This window comes from Schistocerca gregaria, chromosome 1 (assembly GCF_023897955.1).
Source record: "Schistocerca gregaria isolate iqSchGreg1 chromosome 1, iqSchGreg1.2, whole genome shotgun sequence".
Classification (NCBI taxonomy): Eukaryota; Metazoa; Arthropoda; class Insecta; order Orthoptera; family Acrididae; genus Schistocerca; species Schistocerca gregaria.
Genome location: NC_064920.1, coordinates 917,676,290 through 917,697,411, shown reverse-complemented (window position 1 = coordinate 917,697,411; position 21,122 = coordinate 917,676,290). Strand labels below are relative to the sequence as shown.

The window sequence follows — 21,122 nt, the reverse complement described above, 5'->3', positions numbered from 1 at the left end:
GTATTTGAAACTCAACATCCGCCATCTCCCATACATTATTCTCTCTATTCCTGTGATACCTCCATTTATGACTCCTTTCACAGGCAACATTATTTCCTCATATAGGTTTTTGTAGATAAAGTGTCACTGCCAGTGTCAGTAAAAGACCAATAGCAGCTTCTTGAACATGACCTCCTACTGTAGGATGAGAAAGACTCTTTGTTTTATTTCCTTCTCCTGCATTAACATTTCTCTTATGCTGCTCTTCTTGGTAACAGATAAAATCAGATTGTAAAACCCTTTCCTCCTGAAATTCTATTTCAGCTATAATTACCCTTTCACTGATTGCTACCCTGAATGGTCACTGCTGCTCTCTGTACTCTGGTGATGTCGAGTTGCTTTGATTACTATCATTTCATCTCTTATATTGTTACCTTCCTGTGACCGGACATATTCTGTTATTATGTTAGTGAGATGCCTCCTGCTCTCTCACCTCCATTTCCTTCCTGGCATGTTTTAAACACCATCTTTAGAATGTTGGACAATTTGTCTGTGATGCACATTACACACTTCACCCTTTTTATTATTAGGTCCAAACGGTCTTCTTCCTCTATTACTAAATCCACTTGATTATCATAACTCTCACCGGATGTATTCAAGTTACGTAACTGAAGAAAGAATTCTACCAATAAGCCTGTCTCTGGCTGTGCCAGGTAATCTACTGATTAATACCTTGGTTAAATGTACTTCATGTATCTCCTTATCTAAGAACTTAGTGTGGGTAATACGCCATTTTATAAAGTTTCGGTATCCTTCTGAAGACCCTGTATTAACTCCTGATCTCAACAACTGTAACCACAGTCTTTCCTGTGCGCCTTTCAGACTGACTGTAGAACTCAACTGGGTGAGAGATTCGTGATAAATGAAAGCTAAGTGAAGGGCCAATGCCATGTAGTACTCTCTGTAAAACTGTATTAGGATTCCATCCAGACCAGCAACTTCTTTATTTTCAACTCTTTCGGTTGCTTCTGTATGCCAGTCATGCTTGTTATAATGTTCTCTGTATGGGAGTCCTGTGGTAGTTGTTCAATGTTACGTTTATACGATCCTCCTGTGTAAAGATTCACAAAATTTTTGTTGTACCTATCGCGACTCAGCACTATATGGTGAGTAGCATCTTTCCTTCTCTAATATTGTTAAATTCCAGCCTGGATTTTTCCTTTGTTTGATTCCTCCTGTGTAAATAATTTCTTAAACGTGAAGTGTAAAACTTCAGCTTTCTTCTTGCTGTCCTGTATCGCCACACCAGACCAGTCAACGAATGATGGAAAAGAACCTGTGATTTGCTTAGTGATTTTATGTAGGACCAGAATTTTATCAGGTTCTCAGAAAAATCTTTTGCTAAGGTGTGGCACTGGAAGTTGTTGTTTGCTTGACACATTGATCTTTTTAAAGACACATGAATTTCTACTAACTTTTGTCTGTCATCATTTGTGCATTCTTCTTTGAACCAAGAATGCTATTAAAGTGAGTCCTTTTCATCCTCAATTCACATACTCGGCACATACTTCTCCAGAGTATTATTTACAGTCATTTTGAACTTTACCGAAAAGTCCTCTACTTCCACCATATTGTAACTAAATGTTGTCCTTTTACTGTCTAAGTCTGGTGCTGACAAATGTGTACCTGCTCTTCCTAACAAAAATAGTCACTTAGCTTTCTTGATGGATACATTAACTGTAGTCTCTCTTATTTCATGATCACTAATCCCTGTTTTACCCTGACACTGTCAGTAAGGTCAGAGGTGTTTTAAGCTCCAAGGTCTAAAATATTTCCATTACATGTGGGCTGTCAGACTTGTTGCTTAACACTGTTAATGGAAAACATGTTCAAAACCACTTCACAAGACTTACTGACTGTGCCACCTGTAGTGGATCTGCAGACTTCCCAATATGTACTCGTTAGGGTAAAATAACCTCCAATTACTATTGCACGATCTGAGTGTTTGCATGGCAGCAAATTTAGACTTCCTTTCAATGATTCTAAAACTGTCATGGCGAAATCTGCTCAGTGGTAAAAATTTCCAGTAATTAACTTTAATTCATCTAAGCTTGTTACTCACATCCAGATACTTCAGAGTTACACTCAGTTTTGACCTCAATAGACTCTATATTTTTGCTGACTGCATTGAACACTTCCCTCTCTTATGACATCTAATCTGGCGTTCCAATATATGTTCCATGATAATTCTGGGGGATGCGTGGTACTACCTGTCTACAACGAGACTTCATTGTGATATACATGATGCATTACTGGCAAGACATCAGGTACGAGTAAAACCATTGCACTGCACTTTGAGAAATGTAGGCTGTTATATTTGGCAAGTAAAATGTTAAAAGTAAACAGCATCAAAGGCTTTACTGAAGTCTAAAGCTGCATTCACAGTGGCACTGGCAACAGATGCCATCGCCAGAGGTCGCCCAATAAAATCGGCCAACAGCTTGGTCACAGTGCGTCTGATCCCCTTCATCAGTTTTTGGTAAAGTTAAGGAGGTTAGGTTAGAATCTGTTCCATGTATGAAGTAGGATAGATTTTAACCTCCCAGGGTGGGATGTATACCGTGATGACTGTGTCCTTGGAGACAAAAGCTGCTTTGTGGCTTATGCTATTAAAAAGGTGATGAATGCATGGAAATAAACCATATCTTCCTTGAAAAGCATGTGATGAGTACTGTTCACCCTGTCCTATTGAAATAACTGTCCGAATTCCACAAATATGTGAGATGAGAGAGAAACATTCTATAACATACAATCTCAAATATGGCTGACATTCATCAACAGCATGTAATTTTTAATGAATGATAAAAACTGCCAGCCGGTTGCACAAATTTTGTTGCATTGCTGGTTGGAGGGTCCTGCCCGTATTGCTTCAAAAGGTCTCAATTGGGGGAAAATCTGGCAATCTCCTGGCACACAGACAAGCAGTAGAAAATCTTGCTTTGTGCTGCCATGCATTATCTTGCTGAAATGTAAGCCAAGGAGGACTATCCATAAAGAACAACAAAACGGGGTGTAGAATACTGTCAACATACTGCTGTGCTGTAATGTTGTCATGGATGACAACCATAGTGGTCCTGTTGTGAAATGAAATGGCACCCAACCATCATCCCTGTGTGTCAAGCTGTGTGGTGGGTGACAGTCAGATTGGTATTCCACCATTGGCCAGGGCATCTCCAGACACGTCTTTGCTTGTCAACTGTGCTCAGTTCCAACTTGGGCTTATCACCGAAGACAATTCTACTCCATTTAATGAGTTTACAGGCCAAAGACATATCTGCAGATGCCCTTGACAGTGGTGAGATACCAACCTTACTGGCATTCACCAAACAGACTGACTACAGACCATGAAGCAGTCACTAAGATGAAGAACATCTTGCTTGTCAGTGTGCTCAGCAACATGGTGGTCCAGTTGTTGTTTGGCCACAGTTTGTTGGAGGCCATTCATGTGGACAGATAGCTTATTGGTTGTCATGCCCATGTAGAATGCAGCACAGTGGTTGCTACTTAGCTTGTAGATCACATGACTGGTTTAAAAGGTAGCCCTGCCTTTGATGGAATAGATGGTGATTGTTACAGGACCAGAGTAGGTGGTGGTGGGAGGATGTATGGGACAGGTTTTGCATCTAGATATATTACAGGAATGTGAGCCATGAGGCACTGGGTTGGGAGCAGGGGTTGTGTAGGGATGAGAGTAGTGTAGGGATGGACAAGTATATTGTGTAGGTTCAATGGGCAGCCGAATACCACTGTGTGTGTGTCGGTGGGGGGGATAGTGGATAGAACATTTCTCATTTCAGGACACGTCGAAAGGTAGTCGAAACACTGGCGGAGAATGTAATTTAGTTGCTCCAGTCCTGGGTGGTATGAGTTAACAAGTGGAATGCTCCTCTGTGGCTGGACAGAGGGACTTCAGGAGATGGTGGGTGTCTGGAAAGATAAGGCATGGGAGATCCGTTTTTGTACAAGGCTGGGGGAGGGGGGTTAATTACAGACTGCAAAGGCCTCAGTTAGACCCTTGGCATATTTTGAAAGGAACTGCTCATCACTGCAGATGCGATTGCCACAGGTTTCTAGGCTGTATCTCTCACCCCATCAAAGGCAGGGCTACCTGTGAAACAAGTCAGGTGATGTACAAGCTAGGCTGCAACCACTGTGCTGCGTTCTATGTGGGCATGAGAACCAACACGCTGTCTGTCCGCAGGAATAGCCATTGACAAACTGTGGCCAAAAAACAACTGGATCATCCTATTGCTGAGCACACTGCCCAAAACGATGTCCTTCATTTCAGTGATTGCTTCACAGCCTGTGCCATCTGGATCCTTCCCACAAACACCAGCTTTTCTGAACAGCACAGATGGGAACTCTTCCGGCAGTATATCCTATGTTCCTGTTACCCTCCTGACCTCAACCTTCATTGGTCTTTAGGCTTACCCACCTAGCCCCTTCCTTGTTCCTCTTCCAGCACTGCACAGCTCTCTGTTCCACCAATGTGCTCAGTCTTTTACTTCTCTCCTTTGTTGGTACCCCACCCCCTCCCAACCTCTCTCCCCAGCCCTCTGACTGACCTCCTGACTGCACCTAGCTTCCCTACCCTCTCTCCACCTCATCTCCACATGCTCCTGCAACAGCACTGTACCTTGCCCCATCCTTGCCCTCCCCTACCCTGCCCCAGCCTCTTCCTTATCCCCACCCAGTTACCTCTCCCATCATGTACCACTATTTGTAGTCTGGCTTCAGCTGCAAGAGACTTGGTCACGTGTGTGAGAGTTGCGTTTGTGTGTGTGTGTGTGTGTGTGTGTGTGTGTGTGTAGTCTATTTTTGACAAAGGCCTCGTTGGCCGAAAGCTTTTTGTGTAAGTTTTTTTGTTGTCATTATGTGCACTCAGCATCTCCGAAAAAAGGAGAGCGGCAATTATCCTTTCCATCATATTGTTACATTCCATCCTCGATTTTCCATTATCAGATTTAGGTTTTCCCTTATTTTCCTAGATCACTCCAGGCAAATGCCAGGATGGTTCCTTTGAAAGGGCAAAGCCGGCTTCCTTCCCTATTCTTGCCTCAATCTAAGCTTGTGCTTGAAATATGCTCACTATTTTTATTTACTTAAATTTGGCATATTTCATGACAGTACCTTTTCCGTGAAATGTTTACAAGATGATATTTGTCTTGGCTTCAGTCGTCTAGTGGAAGTATGATTCCACAATGCAGTGTCATCGGCTGCAGAAATGACCTAGTTCAATGCATTTGCCTCATTTTTGGTGCTTCAAATACCATTTCTTCGAATGTGGTTACTTCTTAAAGTTTATATAAAAAAGTATTAACATAATTCATTTTTCCTGTTCACTAGCAAATTATTATGACAGCGACATGCACATTGTTCTACCGTCAACACACACCTAGAGTTCGCTGCCGACTGAGTACGGTCAAAGACGACTCCAGCATCAAAGACATTTTACACAACACACAAGCTTCCATTTGTAATCAGTCTCTTTGATATTCTTTGACACATCTACTAATAGTAATCAATATGCCGTCACTCTCAAAAATATAAGTAAATTAGCATAAAATAAGGCAAATTACAATTAAAAAAATATTCTGACAAAAATATAAGAAAACATTACCAACTTCCCTCATTAAATTTGTTATCGACAAATATATAGAACAGCCTAGCTGTTTAATAACACCCCCAGCTGTCAGGTAAACTTGGCACCCAAGCTAGCATGCGTCATATACTTACCGCCAACTTGCTTTATCTTCTAATGACATTCAAAAGACTGCTCATTGATCCAAGCCAATATCAGCAATTCGGTGGTAGCACGCCCATGTTCCAAATTCAGATCCTGTACTTAGTTCAAGATGGCTCTGTCTGGGTTGTGAAGCTCCTCATCTCTTTCGAAATAATGTAAAAGAAGATGGGGTGCACTTCACCCCCAGGACCTATCCCATTCTGTAGTACACAAAAAGACCTTCAAGATTGTTGTAAAACAATTGAGAATATTAATGTTGAGAAGATTCCTATGCTCACTTTAGTTTTTGATATCTACCACATCGTCATTAAGTGTTTTACCTTTCACAGAATAAATTACATAACTGAGGAATTGTTCAGTGGCAAATGACTACATTTCAAATTTCTTCTGTATTGAGATGAAGCCCTTTTCAATTATGTCTTCACTACCCACCTATCTGAAAGAACGGTTATTGGAAGTTAGCCACCAAGGTATATCCTTGGCAAAGAGTTTCATCTTCAGTAAAATGGTTGTCTTTATCGAAATATTATGCAAGTGACTTGCTGTTGTACACAAATATAATCTGATAAGTTGTTTTTTGTTTTCTTCAGTGCGGTTTTAATTGAGGTCATCAGTATAGAGGTATTGGCTCAATATCGCTTTCATAGGACTGTTACAGTATTGCTTTCATAGCCACAGGTAAACACAGACTCATCCTTTTTGACTGCCATGCTGTGGGAATGATTAGCATCTGGTGGAATTACTGTAAACTTGATGACAAAATCTGACAAAAGAAACATAGTTGCTCTGAAGTAAACAATTATTAACTGCCCAACCCTGTCTTCATTTGAAAAGGAGGAGGAATTCCTTAAGGTTCTGGTAAAATAATAAGTCAGTTTGCCAATAATTCTACAGTGACTTATACTAATATAGGGATGTAGTTTCTGAGTGGGGATATCTACTTAAGTCTATGGCAACTTTTTAACAATAGTTCCACTATATTACATGATTGACTGGGCATTATTCTTTTGAGCACTTTACAATCATGTGCAAAATGGATATGTATGGATCAGTACATTACACTTATGAGCTGAGAAGTTCATGGAAATAGATGAACTTTGTAACTGAAAATAAATAATACGTTACACATAGAAAAAATATCCTATTATATTTATAAATTTGATAACTGCATTTATTTCCAGGTCAAGGATTCAAAAACCACCCCCAATTTTAAAATCGATTCTGCAAGTATTGAACAGAGACGGGCATCTGTCATTGGATCAAATAATTTTGTTATGGATTACACATTTGACACTGTGCACGAATCATGGTGTGAACTAAAATTTGGGGTATGTCTTGTAGCTTTTTATTCTTATAATAAATGTCCACATTAAAAATTTTCTTTTTTGTGTCTGCTTAATAGTACTGAAACTAATTGAAAGTAATAGAATTTATTAATATTCATAATGCCTTCTTCCCTTTGAGGTTCATTTCACAAATACAGTTTTCCATTATTTGTTATTCTGATCTCTCTTAAGTGTTTTGAGCCAATTCTCTTTTGTTTCTTACTTTGAAGCCTTGAAACACTTGATTCTTGAAATTTTATCTTCATCTTTCTGTATTGTTTCTTCTCTTAAAATTTTTTCCATGTCTTGTTTATATTAGTGGAGAGAAATATTTTACTTTGGATAGAGAGCCATCGATCGATGTAGAAATAATTTTAGATAAGTCCCATGGATGTGTGTTAAGACATTTCATGTTCTTGTTGTATACTACTGACCTGTCAGAAAATATTAACTGTAAAACTGTACTCTTTACAAACTGCAGAAATGTAGTACCCTGTGACTACAATAATGCTGAGCTACAGCCAAAACCAGTTAATTGCTATAGATAGCTGGATGTAATAATTTGGGGAGTATGAAATGGAATGACTGCATAGGGTCCAGATCAAGCAGATGGCATACTTGGGTTCATTGATAGGGTACTGCCAAAACTCAAGTCACACTACAAGGGATATTGCTAGTAAAATGTGCTTGTGGCCTATACTGGAATATTATTGAAGCATGCGTGACCCACGCCATATAGATCTAATAGATGATGATGAATATGTACAAAGGAGGTAACCACACATGATCACATGTTTGCAGAAACACTGCAGACCCTGAACTGACAGGCAGTTGAAAATAAAGTCACCTATCTCTCAGGTTACTCTAGCAGGAACTGTGAAGAAAATGAAACTCGTCTACAGTAAGCACAGGAGTGTTTAAGCAGTCATTCTTCCCACTCTCAATAAACAAATGGGACAAGAAGAAGCCATGAAACATAGTACCATGGGAAGTACCCCCTACCATGCACATCACAGTGTTTTACATAATATGGCTTTAGATGTAGATATTGTAAAATTCAGAGGCTGTTGTTTAGTATGAAACTACCAAACATATTCTGTGCTTGAAAATAGATAATGTAAAAATACGTTCCGTTATTTTGTTTCCTTGGACTCCGTTTGTTTTGTATTTTGAGTTTTGAAAATTTAAAATTGTGATTATTCTTTCTGTATTTATTGTCTTACCTTTTATACAAATTGATATTAAATGCACATTGGAACATGGTACAATGACATTTACATTTCTGATGATTAATTGTAATGGTATAATTTGTGGTATTTGTGAAGTTTTGTATTGGTTTGGTCAGTTGTAAGAGTATGATTATCATGAAATGTGAAGGCCATTCATCTTAAAACTTTTTCGAATGTATTATGTGATACTTAGCTTTGATACTATTGTTAACTTAGCCATGTTAGTGGGGGTAAAGCTTCATGTCTGTGGATTGAATTAGGCTATTTGCTATATTTCTTCAAGTAATTGACACTAGTAGTTACCTCTATAGTGGTTTTGACTCCTGTCTGATAATTTTCAGATTCCATTAAGTATCAAGAGAGTTAATTTATCAAACATTTTGAAAACAGAGGCCCCAAAGGCTGTTGTGTGGGAAGTTCCAAATATCAAACGGGCATTTACATTTGTTGCTCCAGACACACAGAAGCTGATACTAAAGACAGATGGAATGAACATAGACGTAAGCCACCATACTTTATTAATTTGGATTAATGTTGTCATTACATAAGCATTCAGAATAAAAGTTTTATTTTAGCTGTTTATTTAAAAGATAATCTTGTTTCTGTAAATATGTTTTAACTAGCAAACCCGGTAATGCTTTGCAGTTGCTAAATATGTATGAGCACTGGATATATGTCATAATCTTGTTCTCCCCCCCTCCCCCCATCTCCTTGTCCATCTCGACATTTTTCCTTCTCTTTGGTCCCTCCCCTCTTTCCTTCCCCCTCTTTGATCCCTCCCCTCTTTCCTTCCCCCTCTTTGATCCCTCCCCTCTTTGATCCCTCCCCTCTTTCCTTCCCCCTCTTTGTCCTCCTCCTCATCCCTCTCTCTTTCTCCATCTCTTCCTCCTCCTCCTCCTCCTCCTCCTCCTCCTCCTCTGTCTCCTCCTTCCCCCACTCTACGTCAATTTCTTCCAGCACCCCATGCCTATCTCCTCTTCCCTATCTCTATCACCTTGAGCCTTGTGTTTATTGTTATTGCGAGAAAAACCTCGATTGTGAAATGAGTGAATAAATCGGTAGGGCTCATTGGTATACTGGGTGTGAGAGACTTGTTCTGGTGCTGGTTCTGTGAGGATAGTAGCTTCAATTACAGTATTTCTCATAGTTTTGATTCTACAAGTAGGAAGTATTATAAAGTTTCATATGATTCAGTTTCTGTAGTAGTATTGCAAGCATTCATAAGCCGATAAGCCAAAAATACAACATTCCCATTTCCTGTTAAAATCATCTGTGAGGAAGAAAGCAAAACAGCACATAGTTGTGAATACATTTTTGTTTAAAATCTTGTACTCAGAGGAAGTATATCAATGAAAATAATTAATTTTGGGAATTGTAATATACTTGGACATCTACTCACCTGGTGGTTGCAAGAGCAAACATGGTCAAAAGTTAAGGATGCGTGCAGGATTTAAGAGCCAGTGGTCTCTTCTTCTGAGTGAAGTGGAAAGGATGGAAATGAAGGAAAAGAACTGGCAAGGTTTAGGAAATGGGGAGAGTTATGGAATGGGTCAGAGGAGACTTATTGGATTTATGACTTGTTGGGGACTGCACCGGACAACATTTAAAAACCTGAGAGCTAGGTGGAATATGGGATAGTAAGCAAGATTACTGACGAAAAATTCTGCAACAGTTAATAAAAATGGAAAGCTAAGTATATTATATTGACACCAATTTACTGGCATTACAACATGTCGATTCTTGCAACCCTACTGCCAGAAAAAGGAGCCACTGGCTCTGAAAGCTTACACATTTCCTTAACTTTTATATGTATTTGCTTCTGCTGCTCTTGGTGAATAGATTTATTACCTATCCAATTATTTTATACCAGGAGAAAGAATATGTGCAGGAGAAGCAATTTGTATAATGTTTTAAATGCTATGCTATAGTAGCTTAAACTGACTGCAAGAAAGAAAACAAAACTGTGCATGTTTTGTAAAAGGGAAAAGAATATGTGCAGGAAAGCAATACGTATAATGTTTTAAATGCCCTGCTATTGTAGCTAGAACTGACTGCAAGAAAGAAAACTGAACGGTACATTTTCACAGCACAGCATTTCCTTTCATGTAGTTGTTTTTAACAGAAAATCAGTATAACATTTCAAAACAGTGTAGCCTATGTCCATCCAAACATTTATCAGAGTGTCATGTAAAATTTTTAAATAAGTTGGCCTCAACTTTTCGAGATTTTTGCTAACTATGTTTCCATTTTATGTAGTATACATTTATAGACCATATAGATGTAAAAAAAATATGTAGCCTATGACTGTCAGAATGTTTGTTAGAGTATCATGTAAAAATTAGAAGTAAATTTGCCAACAACTTTCTGAGATGTTTGGTAACAGTGTTGAACATTGACTTGTCTTTACACTGATGACTCGAAACATTATGACCACCTACTTAATAGTTTGTTTGACCGTCTTTGGAACAAAATACAGCACTGAATTTGTGTATCAGGGATAGCGCCCGATAGCAAACCGAATGAGTTCTATACGATTTCTATCAGGCGAATTTGGTTGCCAAGACATTAGTGTGAGTTCACAATGGTGCTTCTCAAACCACGGTAGCGCAGTTCTGGCTCCAAGACACGGGCAGTTATACTACTGAAAGATGACGTTGCTGTCGGGGAAGACATCAAGCATGAAGGAATGCAGGTGGTTTGTAGCTGTCAGCGTGTCTTCAGTTACTACCACAGGTCCCATGCAAGTGTGTGAGACTGTCTCCCATAACATAATAATGCTCCCACCAGCCCGAGTCTGTGGTGCACAGCATGTTTCGAGCCGCTGTTCACCCCGATGATTGCGTTTGTGGAGACAACTATCAATCTAGTGTAGCAAAAATGTGACTCACTCGAAGAGCCAACATGTTTCCATTCATCATCGGTCGAATCCTGATGGTCCTGTGCCCAGTGCAATCATAACTGATGATGATGTTGGGTCAACATGTGAACATGTAGGGGCAGTCTGCTGTGAATCTTCATGTTCTGCAATGTACAGTATACAATGTGACGCATGAAACAGTATTGTGGTCTTTTGGCAGAGATGCCACAGATCACCATGTATCCTTCTTTACAGAGCAGACAGGCCTCTGAACCCCCTGTTCTGTGAAGAGTCATGGATGTCATACCGTTTAGTGCCTAGTGGTAGTTTCACTGTCCTTCTACCTCTTTCCAAAGATGGTCACAATAGTAGCACGTCAGCACTCAACTAGCTTCACCATTTTTGTGATACTCATTCACAGCTGTGTGTAATGATAATCTGTCCTTCGTCAAAGTCACTTATCTCAGTGGATTTCACTATGGTGGGCCCCCGCCCATGTCTCCTCCCCTTGCATACTTTTGTTACCCCACATGCCCACAACCCATCAGACAGCATCCAATGTTACCCTGTCATGTGCCCACAAACCCATCAGGTGGCATCCAACATTGTGGTGGGCAGTGGTCATAATGTTTAGGATTATCAGTGTATATAGTAGAAAATACAATGTTGTCATCATCAGTAAAAGATTTAGAAGCATCCTTCAGAAAAATTTTACTTAATAGTAGTAGACACAAACATTGTGTGCTACATTATTGTGTTAAGAGATTCTATTATCTGTCCGATCAGAAGAAAAGAGTGGATGAAAACAATTGATGATTAATTAGGGAAGTTTTCCGGCTGACTATATCCTTCTTTGGTCTTTCCTAGTTACTATCCAGGTCTCACTTCGATATGTGAGAAGTTGAAATAAAATTTTTAAGGAAAGTAAAAGGGCATACTCCAAGAGGTCAAATGAAGAATTCTGAAATAAGGAAAGTATTAAATACATTATTCATGAATGATAGGATAGAAAAAGAGAAAGTATATTGGAAGAATGGAGACAGAAAGAATAGTAAGTCATGTAACAGACTATATATCTGCAGAAAAGAGAAATATAGGAAGGCCAAGCTAAAGGTGGCTTTTGTGAAGACACAACAACCAATAAGCCTATTGGAACAGGAGGAGAACCTTTGTAGCACCCGGAGAGAAGCATCAGGAAGAGATGAGGAAGATCAACAGTCAGATGCACACAGATACCAAAATGCTGGCAGTTGCTAGACTTGGCTTCTAGATGCATAGTACAGTTAATAAAGAAAATGTACCAGCATACATTTGGTAGAAATAAGAAGAATCTTGATTTTATGAGTATTAGCTTTTCTCAGAAATTGGAGTTGTCTTTGAAATTATTGAATTGATGTAATTTCAGAAATATCTGGAATTATCTAAGAACTGTGTCAAAATTCCTAAAACACATTCTAAGGCAAAAAAAGGGGGGAGGGCAGTGCATCACAAAAGCATTACCTGAATTGTATGAAATCAGTAGGTGAGATGTACATTTACAGACAAATAAATGATTACAATTTGAGAAAAATTAGATGATTTGTTCAAGAGAGAAAGCTTCACTAATTGAGTAAGTCAGTAATGCACTGGTGCACTTTGGTCCTTTCGTAAGCAGTTACTCGGCATGCCATTTATTGACAGAGTTGTTGGATGCCCTATTACAGGATACAGTGCCATATTCTGCCCAGATGGCATGTTACATCATTAACATTCTGACGTGGTTCGAGGACCTTGCCTATAACATGCCAAATGTTCTCATTTACAGAGAGACATGGTGACATTGCTAGTCAAGATAGGATATATAAGCACAAAGAAAAGCGGTAGAAACTCTAGCCGTATACGGTTGGGCATTATCTTGCTTAAATGTAAGCCCAGGATGGCTTACTTGGAAGGACAACAAAATGGAAGATCGAATATTGTTGCTAAAAGTGCCACAGAGGACAACCAAAGCAGTCCTGATATGAAAAGAAACGACATCTCAGACCACCACTCCCAGTTGTTGGTCTGTTTGGTGGTATCTAACCACTGTCCAGGACATCTGCAGATATCCAGAATGAGATTTTCACTCTGCAGCAGAGTGTGCGCTGATATGAAACTTCCTGGCAGATTAAAACTGTGAGCCCGACCGAGACTCGAACTCGGGACCTTTGCCTTTCGCGGGCAAGAGCTCTACCATCTGAGCTACCGAAGCACAACTCACGCCCGGCACTCACAGCTTTACTTCTGCCAGTACCTGCAAGGCTCACAGGAGAGCTTCTGTAATGTTTGGAAGGTAGGAAACGAGGTACTGGCAGAAGTAAAGCTGTGAGTACCGGGCGTGAGTCGTGCTTCGGTAGCTCAGATGGTAGAGCACTTGCCCGTGAAAGGGAAAGGTCCCGAGTTCGAGTCTCGGTCGGGCACACAGTTTTAATCTGCCAGGAAGTTTCATCTGCAGATATGTTTTTGGCCTGTAATCTTCAATGATAGGTCCCACTTGGAACTGAGCAAAGATGAGAAGTGAAAATTTGTATGGAGATGCTGTGGACAGTGGTGGGATACAAACTTGACTATCGCCTGCCATACAGCTTGACAAACAGGGATGATGGTCAGGAGCCATTTCATTTTACAACAGAACCTCTTTGGTTGTCATCTATGGCACCCTTACAGCACAGGAATGCATTGACAGTTGTCGCGTCCCAAGCGTGGGTTTTGCGAGGGATTGAGCGACACGGTTCGTAAACGGGAATTAGCCGGTTGACCTAATTGAGAGGGAGACTTTTGATCTGGCTAAGATGTTAAATTCCCTGGTGTGAAGGTACAAGGCTAGGATGTTGGTAGAAGTAAACTCGTATGGACGTTATAAAAGTTCTAATTTATTCATAAAGAATACAGATCACCCTAACTGCGTAGTGGTTGTACCTACAGAATAGCCAAGCCCATTACAGAGACGGTGACTGACTTCCACCGTTCTGGCTGCCTGATAGAACTTTCCAGCACTTTGCTGCCCACACTAGCACCCTACGTCAGAGTCCCGCGGTCGCTGCCTAAACGCTCATCGGCGACTATCTCCAACTGTCTGCCTGCAGCCCGCCCTCAGCCCAAGTCGGCTGCTACTCACGCTGACTACCGTCGCTGCCTAAACCCGAGAGAGAGAGCTCCCCGGAGCGGCGTGCCTCCGAGTTTTGTTAGCTCTTCCCCTTCGACCCCGCCAGCGCTTGGCATGACGTAGCGTCGAGTGCAACTTTTCCTTATTAGGGATTGTTTTAGTATTAACTTCAGTACTTTTCTTCAGAAGCTGGGTGGAGGGGTAGAGGGGCCTCTCCCTATATGGTCACGCACTGCGTCCTGAGCCCTTCATTGGCTCCTCATGACGTAGTGCGGTCCCCACCTAGGGCCCTCTTTCTTTCTCTCTCCGCTCCCAGACTTCTCCCTCTAGCCAAGAGTGTTGATACTGCAAGTTATTGTTTATTAAGGGACCTGCCCAGAGCGCCCTGTTTATCTTAATAGCTGAGTCTGCTTCCTTGCTTATCACGCGCAGCTGCCTGGCCGCTTGGACCGCCGCCTCAGCTATCTGGCTGCGTCGTTATCTTTTGTGACCCCTCTGACACGCCTGGCGTCCCCTGTTAACTCTATCTCCCCGTATGATTTCTGGTGTATCGTCTGAGAACAACTGCATTTAGACTTGGCTTTTCTGCGGTTACAACACAGTATTGTATGCCCTGTTTTGTTGCCCTTAATGGAGAGGTAGTGCATGCCTTCACAAGGTGTGAGTTTCTAGTGCTTGTCTCTGTGCCAGAAGGTTGCCAGATTTTTCCCCAATTGAGACCTTTTGGAGCATTATGGGCAGAGCCCTCCAACCAGCATGAGATTTTGATGATCTAAAACATAAATTGGTCAGAATGTGGCAAAATATCCCTCAGCAGGGCATCCATCAACTCTGTCATCAGTGCCTGGCTGGATAATTGCTTGCACAAGGGCCAGAGGTAGACCACGTTATTGATTTGCTCAATTTGTGAAGCTCTTTCTCTGGAATAAAACATCCAATTTATCTGAAACAATGGGTGGTGGAGTTGCTTCCCATGAGAGGAATGCCTTGCTCAAGAGGGTCCCAGTTCTACTGTAAGGCCTGCAAACCATGTCAGATACAAAAGAGGGCAATGCAGTGTATTTTTCAAAGATGGCCCCTTACCTAATTGCTTACACAGTGCCAAAAATTTAATCAAGGAAAAAATTAAATACCAGTGGCTGTAATTTGATGGGAAAACTATACTTGGAATTAACTATCTCCTAAAGGCATGTCCTGTATCTGTACTAAGTCATTAGCAAATTCAAAAAATGATAGTTCTACAGTTATTGAGGCAATAATAGCCTATGTATACTCTGTCACAGGAATCGTCTCCATCACAATCAGAGCTGTTATAAGAATACACACGCGCAGTTCATGAAAACTGTATGGAAGAAATGTACAACTTCCACACAACATTGTACACAGGCAAACTAGGTGGAAAATTAATGTATTTGGTTTACACTGCTTTAACCCCTGTGGTGGAATCATAATGTGGGCCCCCCTGTAGGTCCAGAGGTTAGAATAGGACCAAGTTATTCCTGCCTGTCGTAAGAGGTGACTAAAAGGAGTCTCCCACTTTTCGGCCCTATGAGTTCAGGTCCCATTCTATGGTTTGACCTGCCCATTTCAAAATTCTACAGAATTATGGACCATATGGGGAAGGATGCCTTACGTGGTGCACAAGTTATCCATAGTGCCCTTAGATTCGAACTCCTGAATCTCTTGTCATGGCTTTGCATCTCCACCTGTGGTACAGCTGTTTGGGAGAGGACACTTTCCGGGGTATGCCATCTTCTTCTTTTGTCTCCTGTCCTCTTTCGTCCCCATGCCAATATTGGATTTCTCTGCACTCAATATCCAGCTCAATAGCCAGTCCTCTGTGATGGGGCCGTCATGTACCCATTTGGTGGTAGCCCCTCTGACAACACAGGGATCACACTGCTGATACCCCACATATGCCAAGTAGTAGATGCCTCTCTCCCTGGGGCATCAGGACCCCTGGGAACAGCCGTCATGCCAGTTGGCCTTTGCTGTGGCTGGTTGGCGCCCGTGGCGAGAGCCCCTGATCGGAGTGGGTGGCATCAGGGCAGATAAACAACAATGAAGCGGACCACGTCATCTCGTGGTGGTGACCATATGGCACCAGCAGTCTATAAGAAGGGCAAGAGTGAATACAATGCCGACAGGTATGACCCTAAATCATTTCCCTCCCTCACTGCGCCATTGGAGGAATGTAGGGCTGCAGAACGGAGAGTGCCATATTCGCTTCGGTTTTTAGTCTGTAGCAGAACTGATGGTGACTCCTTTCTACCTATGAAGCCTCAGTTTTTCATTGAACACCTTGAAGATAAGTTTGGAGAACAGAACACTGTCCAAGATGTGAGACAGCCCAGTCTTTATTTAGACAGCATCCCCAGTCCAATCCCGAGCGTTGCTTACCTGTGACAAGCTGAGTAATGTTCCTGTTTCCGTCATTCCCCATAAATGCCTCAACACGGTACATGGGATCATTCTCCATCATGATATCCTCATGCAGTCTCATGTTGAGCTCCGTGCCAATTTGGAATGGTGGGGTGTTCATTTCATCCGTCGCATTTACAGGGGACTCAAAGACAACAGGGTTGCTACCGGTGCCTTCATTTTGGCCTTTGAGCATGATTCATTTCCGGAAAAGGTTAAGGTGATGGTTTACCGCTGTGATATTGAACCACACATCCCTCCCCCTATGCAGTGTTTTAAGTGCTGGAAGTTCAGGCACGTCTTCCTGCTGCACTTCCAGCACCACATGTCGAGACTGCGGATGTCCACTGCACCCAAATACTCCATGTGTGCCACCTCCCTGTTGTCTGCTGTGTATAGCAACAACCCCCTGTTCGCCAGACTGCCCAGTACTCCAAAAGGAGCAGAAAGTAATGGAGTACAAGATCCTGGACCAGTTGGCTTACACAGAGGCTAAACAAAAATGTGAAAGATTACATCCCAGTTGGTTGACATCGACATATGCAGCTACGTCACCATCGCTGTCCCAAGTGCCACTCCGTTGCTCCAAAAGCACCTACTTCGGGACCAAGGCTCCCCCCAAACGCAGGGGACATCGGCCCCACCAACCCTGCCTGAGAAGCAACAGCCTCCTCCAGCTCCTCTCATGTGGAAGGGGTCCCTTGGGGCCCTCTCTCCCAAGGTCTCCATTAATATCACGGCTGTCACTTGCCAGTGGCTCAAGGAGCCAAAAGCTGCTGGATGAACAGCTTCACGGTCTTCCTCTGTAACTGAAGCTGCTTCGGAGAATTCTTCCCAGCAAGTCTCCAAAGAGAAGCAAGAGAGCAAGCAAACTATGAAGTAGTCTACTAACAAACAGGAGCCTCTGGTGGCCCCAACACCACCAGTCCCTATCAATTCAGCTTCTGAGGATGCGGTGGAGATCTTAGCATTCCTTGCAGACCAGGATCTCACTGATGCCTCATCCACCATAGAAATGGCTACAAATACTCAATCGGTGGCAGCAGATGACCCAGAGGCATAACTTGCCTCCTTGCGCACTTCATGCCTTCCCAGCATCACGATAATGTCATCCTCCAGTGGAATTGTGGCGGTTTTTTCCACCATCTGGCTGAGCTACAACTACTCTTAAGCTTTACACCTGCTTTCTGTATTGCCCTTCAGGAAACCTGGTTCCCGGAAATGCGGACCCCTGCCCTCAACAGCTATAGGGAATTTTACAAGAACCATAGTAATGATAATAGTGTGTCAGGTGGAGTTTGTGTCGATGTCCTGAACTCAGTATGCAGTGAACCTGTGCCCCTCAAACCCCTCTTGAAGCTGTGGCTGTCAGGATAAGGATGATACACGAAATAACTGCGACGTATATCTTCCTCCAGATGGTGTAGTAGTCCTGAAGCCATTGGCCGCACTCATTGATAAACTCCCTAAACTTTTCCTGCTTTTGGGAAATTTTAACACTCGTTAGCCTTTTTGGGGTGGCACCATGCTTACTGGCCAAGGCAGAGATGTCGAAAACGTACTATCACAACTCGACCTCTGCCTCTTAAGTACAGGTGCCTCCACAAATTTCAGTGTGACACATGACACATATTCGACCAGTGATCTCTCAGTTTGCAGTCCTGGCCTTCTCCCATCTATCCACTGGAGAGCACATGATGACCTGTGTGGTAGTGACCACTTCCCCATCTTCCTGTCACTGCCTTGGCCTCAGGCCCACGAGTGCCTGCCCAGATGGGCTTTAAGCAAGGCAGACTGGGAAGCCTTCACCTCTGCTGTCACTGATGAATCTCTCCCACATGGTAACATCGATGTAGTGGTTGAGCTGGTAACTACAACGATCGTCTCTGTGGCAGAAAATGTGATCTCTCATTCTTTAGGGTGCCCCCAGCGAAAGACAGTCCGTTGGTGATTGTGGGAAGTCAGTGAGGCAATTAAGGAGCATCAGCAAGCTCTACAGTGGCACCCTTTCCTGGAGCACCTCATAGTCTTTAAACGGCTCCATGCCCATGTTCACCAGTTTATCAGACAACAGAAACAGGAGTGTTGGGAGAGGTAAGTCTCAATCATTGGGTGCCATTCGTCACCTTCCTAAGTCTGGGCAAAGATCAAATGAGTTTTTGGGTACCAGACCCCCAACAGGTGTTCCCGGTGTTAACATTAATGGCGTGTTATATACTGATGCAAACACAATTGTCGAGCACTTTGCTGAGCACTATGCTCTTGTTTCTGCCTCGGAGAATTACCCCTTAGCCTTTCACACTCTCAAACACCACAGTGAACCCTATAACACCCCATTTACAGAGTGTGAGCTCCTCAGTGTCATTACACATTGCCCCAACACAGCTTCTGGACCAGATCTGATCCACAGTCAGGTGATTAAACATCTCTTGTCTGACTACAAGTGACATATTCTTGCGATCTTTAACTGGATTTGGTGTGATGGCGTCTTTCCATCACACTGGTGGGAGAACACCATCATGCCAGTGCTCAAATCCGGCAAAAACCTGCTTGATGTGGATAGCTATCGGCACATCAGCCTCATCAACGTTCTTTGTAAGCTTCTGGAACGTATGGTTTATCGGCGGTTGGGTTGGGTCCTGGAGTCACGTGGCCTACTGGCTCCATGCCAGAGCGGTTTCCACCTGGGTCGCTCTACCACTGATAATCTTGTGTCTCTTGAGTTTGCCATCTGAACAGCCTTTTCCAGTTGCCAACACCTTGTTGCAGTCTCTTTTTTACTGACAAAAAGTGTATGACACCTCCTGGTGACATCATATCCTAGCCACATTATGCGAGTGGGGTCTCAGAGGCCCGCTCCCAATTTTTATTCAGAATTTCCTGTCGCTTCATGCTTCCCATGTCGAAGTTGGTGCCTCCCATAGTTCCCCCCGTAGCCAGGAGAATGGGCTCTGTATTGAGTGTATCTCTATTTTTAGTGGCCATTAATGGTCTAGCAGCAGCTGTAAGGCTGTCCCTCTCACCTTCTCTGTATTCAGATGACTTCTGCATTTCATACTGCTCCAGTAGTACTGGTGTTGCTGACCAGCAGCTCCAGGGAGCCATCCACAAGGCGCAGTCTTGGGCTCACACCCACGGCTTCCAGTTTTTGGCTGTAAAGTCGTGTGCTGTGCACTTCTGTCAGTGTCATACCCTTCATCCGGAACCAGAACTTTACCTTGCTGATGATGCCCTCACTGTAGTAGAAACATATCGATTTTTAGGACTGGTTTTCGACGCCCGATTTATTTGGCTGCCTCCAGCTTATGCGGAAGTGCTGGCAGCATCTCAGTGCCCTCCACTGCCTGAGCAACACCAACTGGGGTGCAGATCGCATCGCTCTACGCTGCCTCAGCTCTACAGAGCCCTTGTTCAATCCCGCCTTGAGTATGGGAGTCTGGTTTATGGTTTGGTGGCGCCCTCAGCGTTGCGTTTGCTCGACCCAGTGCACCACTGTGGGGGTCAACTAGCGACGGGAGCTTTTAGGAAGAGTCCGGTGACAAGTGTCCTGGTGGAGGCTGGAGTCCTTCCATTGCAGGTCAGGCGTGCACAGCTGCTCACCAGTTACATTGCACATGTTTGTAGTTCTCCTGCACATCCGAATCACTATCTCCTTTCCCCACCCACGGTGGTTCATCTCCCACATCGGTGGCCCAGGTCAGGTCTTACAATTACATTTCGCATCCGATTCCTTCTATCTGAACTGTTTTATTCTCACCACTGTTTTAGTTGGAACAAGGGACCAATGACCTAGTGGTTTGGTTCCTTTGCCCTCTTACAAACCAACCAACCAACCATAACCTGGGCTTAGGAGGACTTCACTTACTCAGTTACTTACCCGAACATACCACTACGACTTTCTGTGTAAACTTCGACTGTGTAGGTCTGGTGACATGATATCCTAGAGCTTATTGATGTAATGGTTGTGCAATAGATGGTGCGTTCTTTTCACTCTAAAATTGGACAGTCTACCTCACAGAATTTGTTTCATTGCCAAATAACATAAGCAGAAAATAATTCAGTACATCCATTGGCCAGTTTTATCTCCCAGCTCAGTGTGCAGTGGATAAAGAACTCAACTTACCTTCAGAAGCAAGTGGGTTCAAATCCTTGTCTGGCCACGCACTCTTGATTTTCCACATTTTTCTAAATAAATCCCAGCAAATAAAAAGACAGTTCCTTTCAAAAGGCCATGGTCAATTTCATCCCCAACCTTCATCACATCTGAGTTTGTACTGGGTTTCCAATATCGTCATTGATGACAGGATGTTAAACCTTAAGCAAACATACAATAAAATCTCATAGAACATGTCTGAGATGATGTAAGGTAGTGTGTTACTGC

General features: G+C 42.7%; 1 protein-coding gene across 1 annotated transcript in view; it reads left to right on the top strand.

The window, feature by feature from the left end:
• Window positions 1-21,122, top strand: part of LOC126275159 (DNA-directed RNA polymerase I subunit RPA1) — a 251,192-nt gene that overhangs the window by 195,430 nt on the left and 34,640 nt on the right. Inside the window, exons 28-29 of the mRNA XM_049977174.1 lie at window positions 6,967-7,113; window positions 8,681-8,839. Coding sequence (XP_049833131.1) covers window positions 6,967-7,113; window positions 8,681-8,839 — 306 coding nt within the window. The remainder of the gene's footprint in view (window positions 1-6,966; window positions 7,114-8,680; window positions 8,840-21,122) is intronic.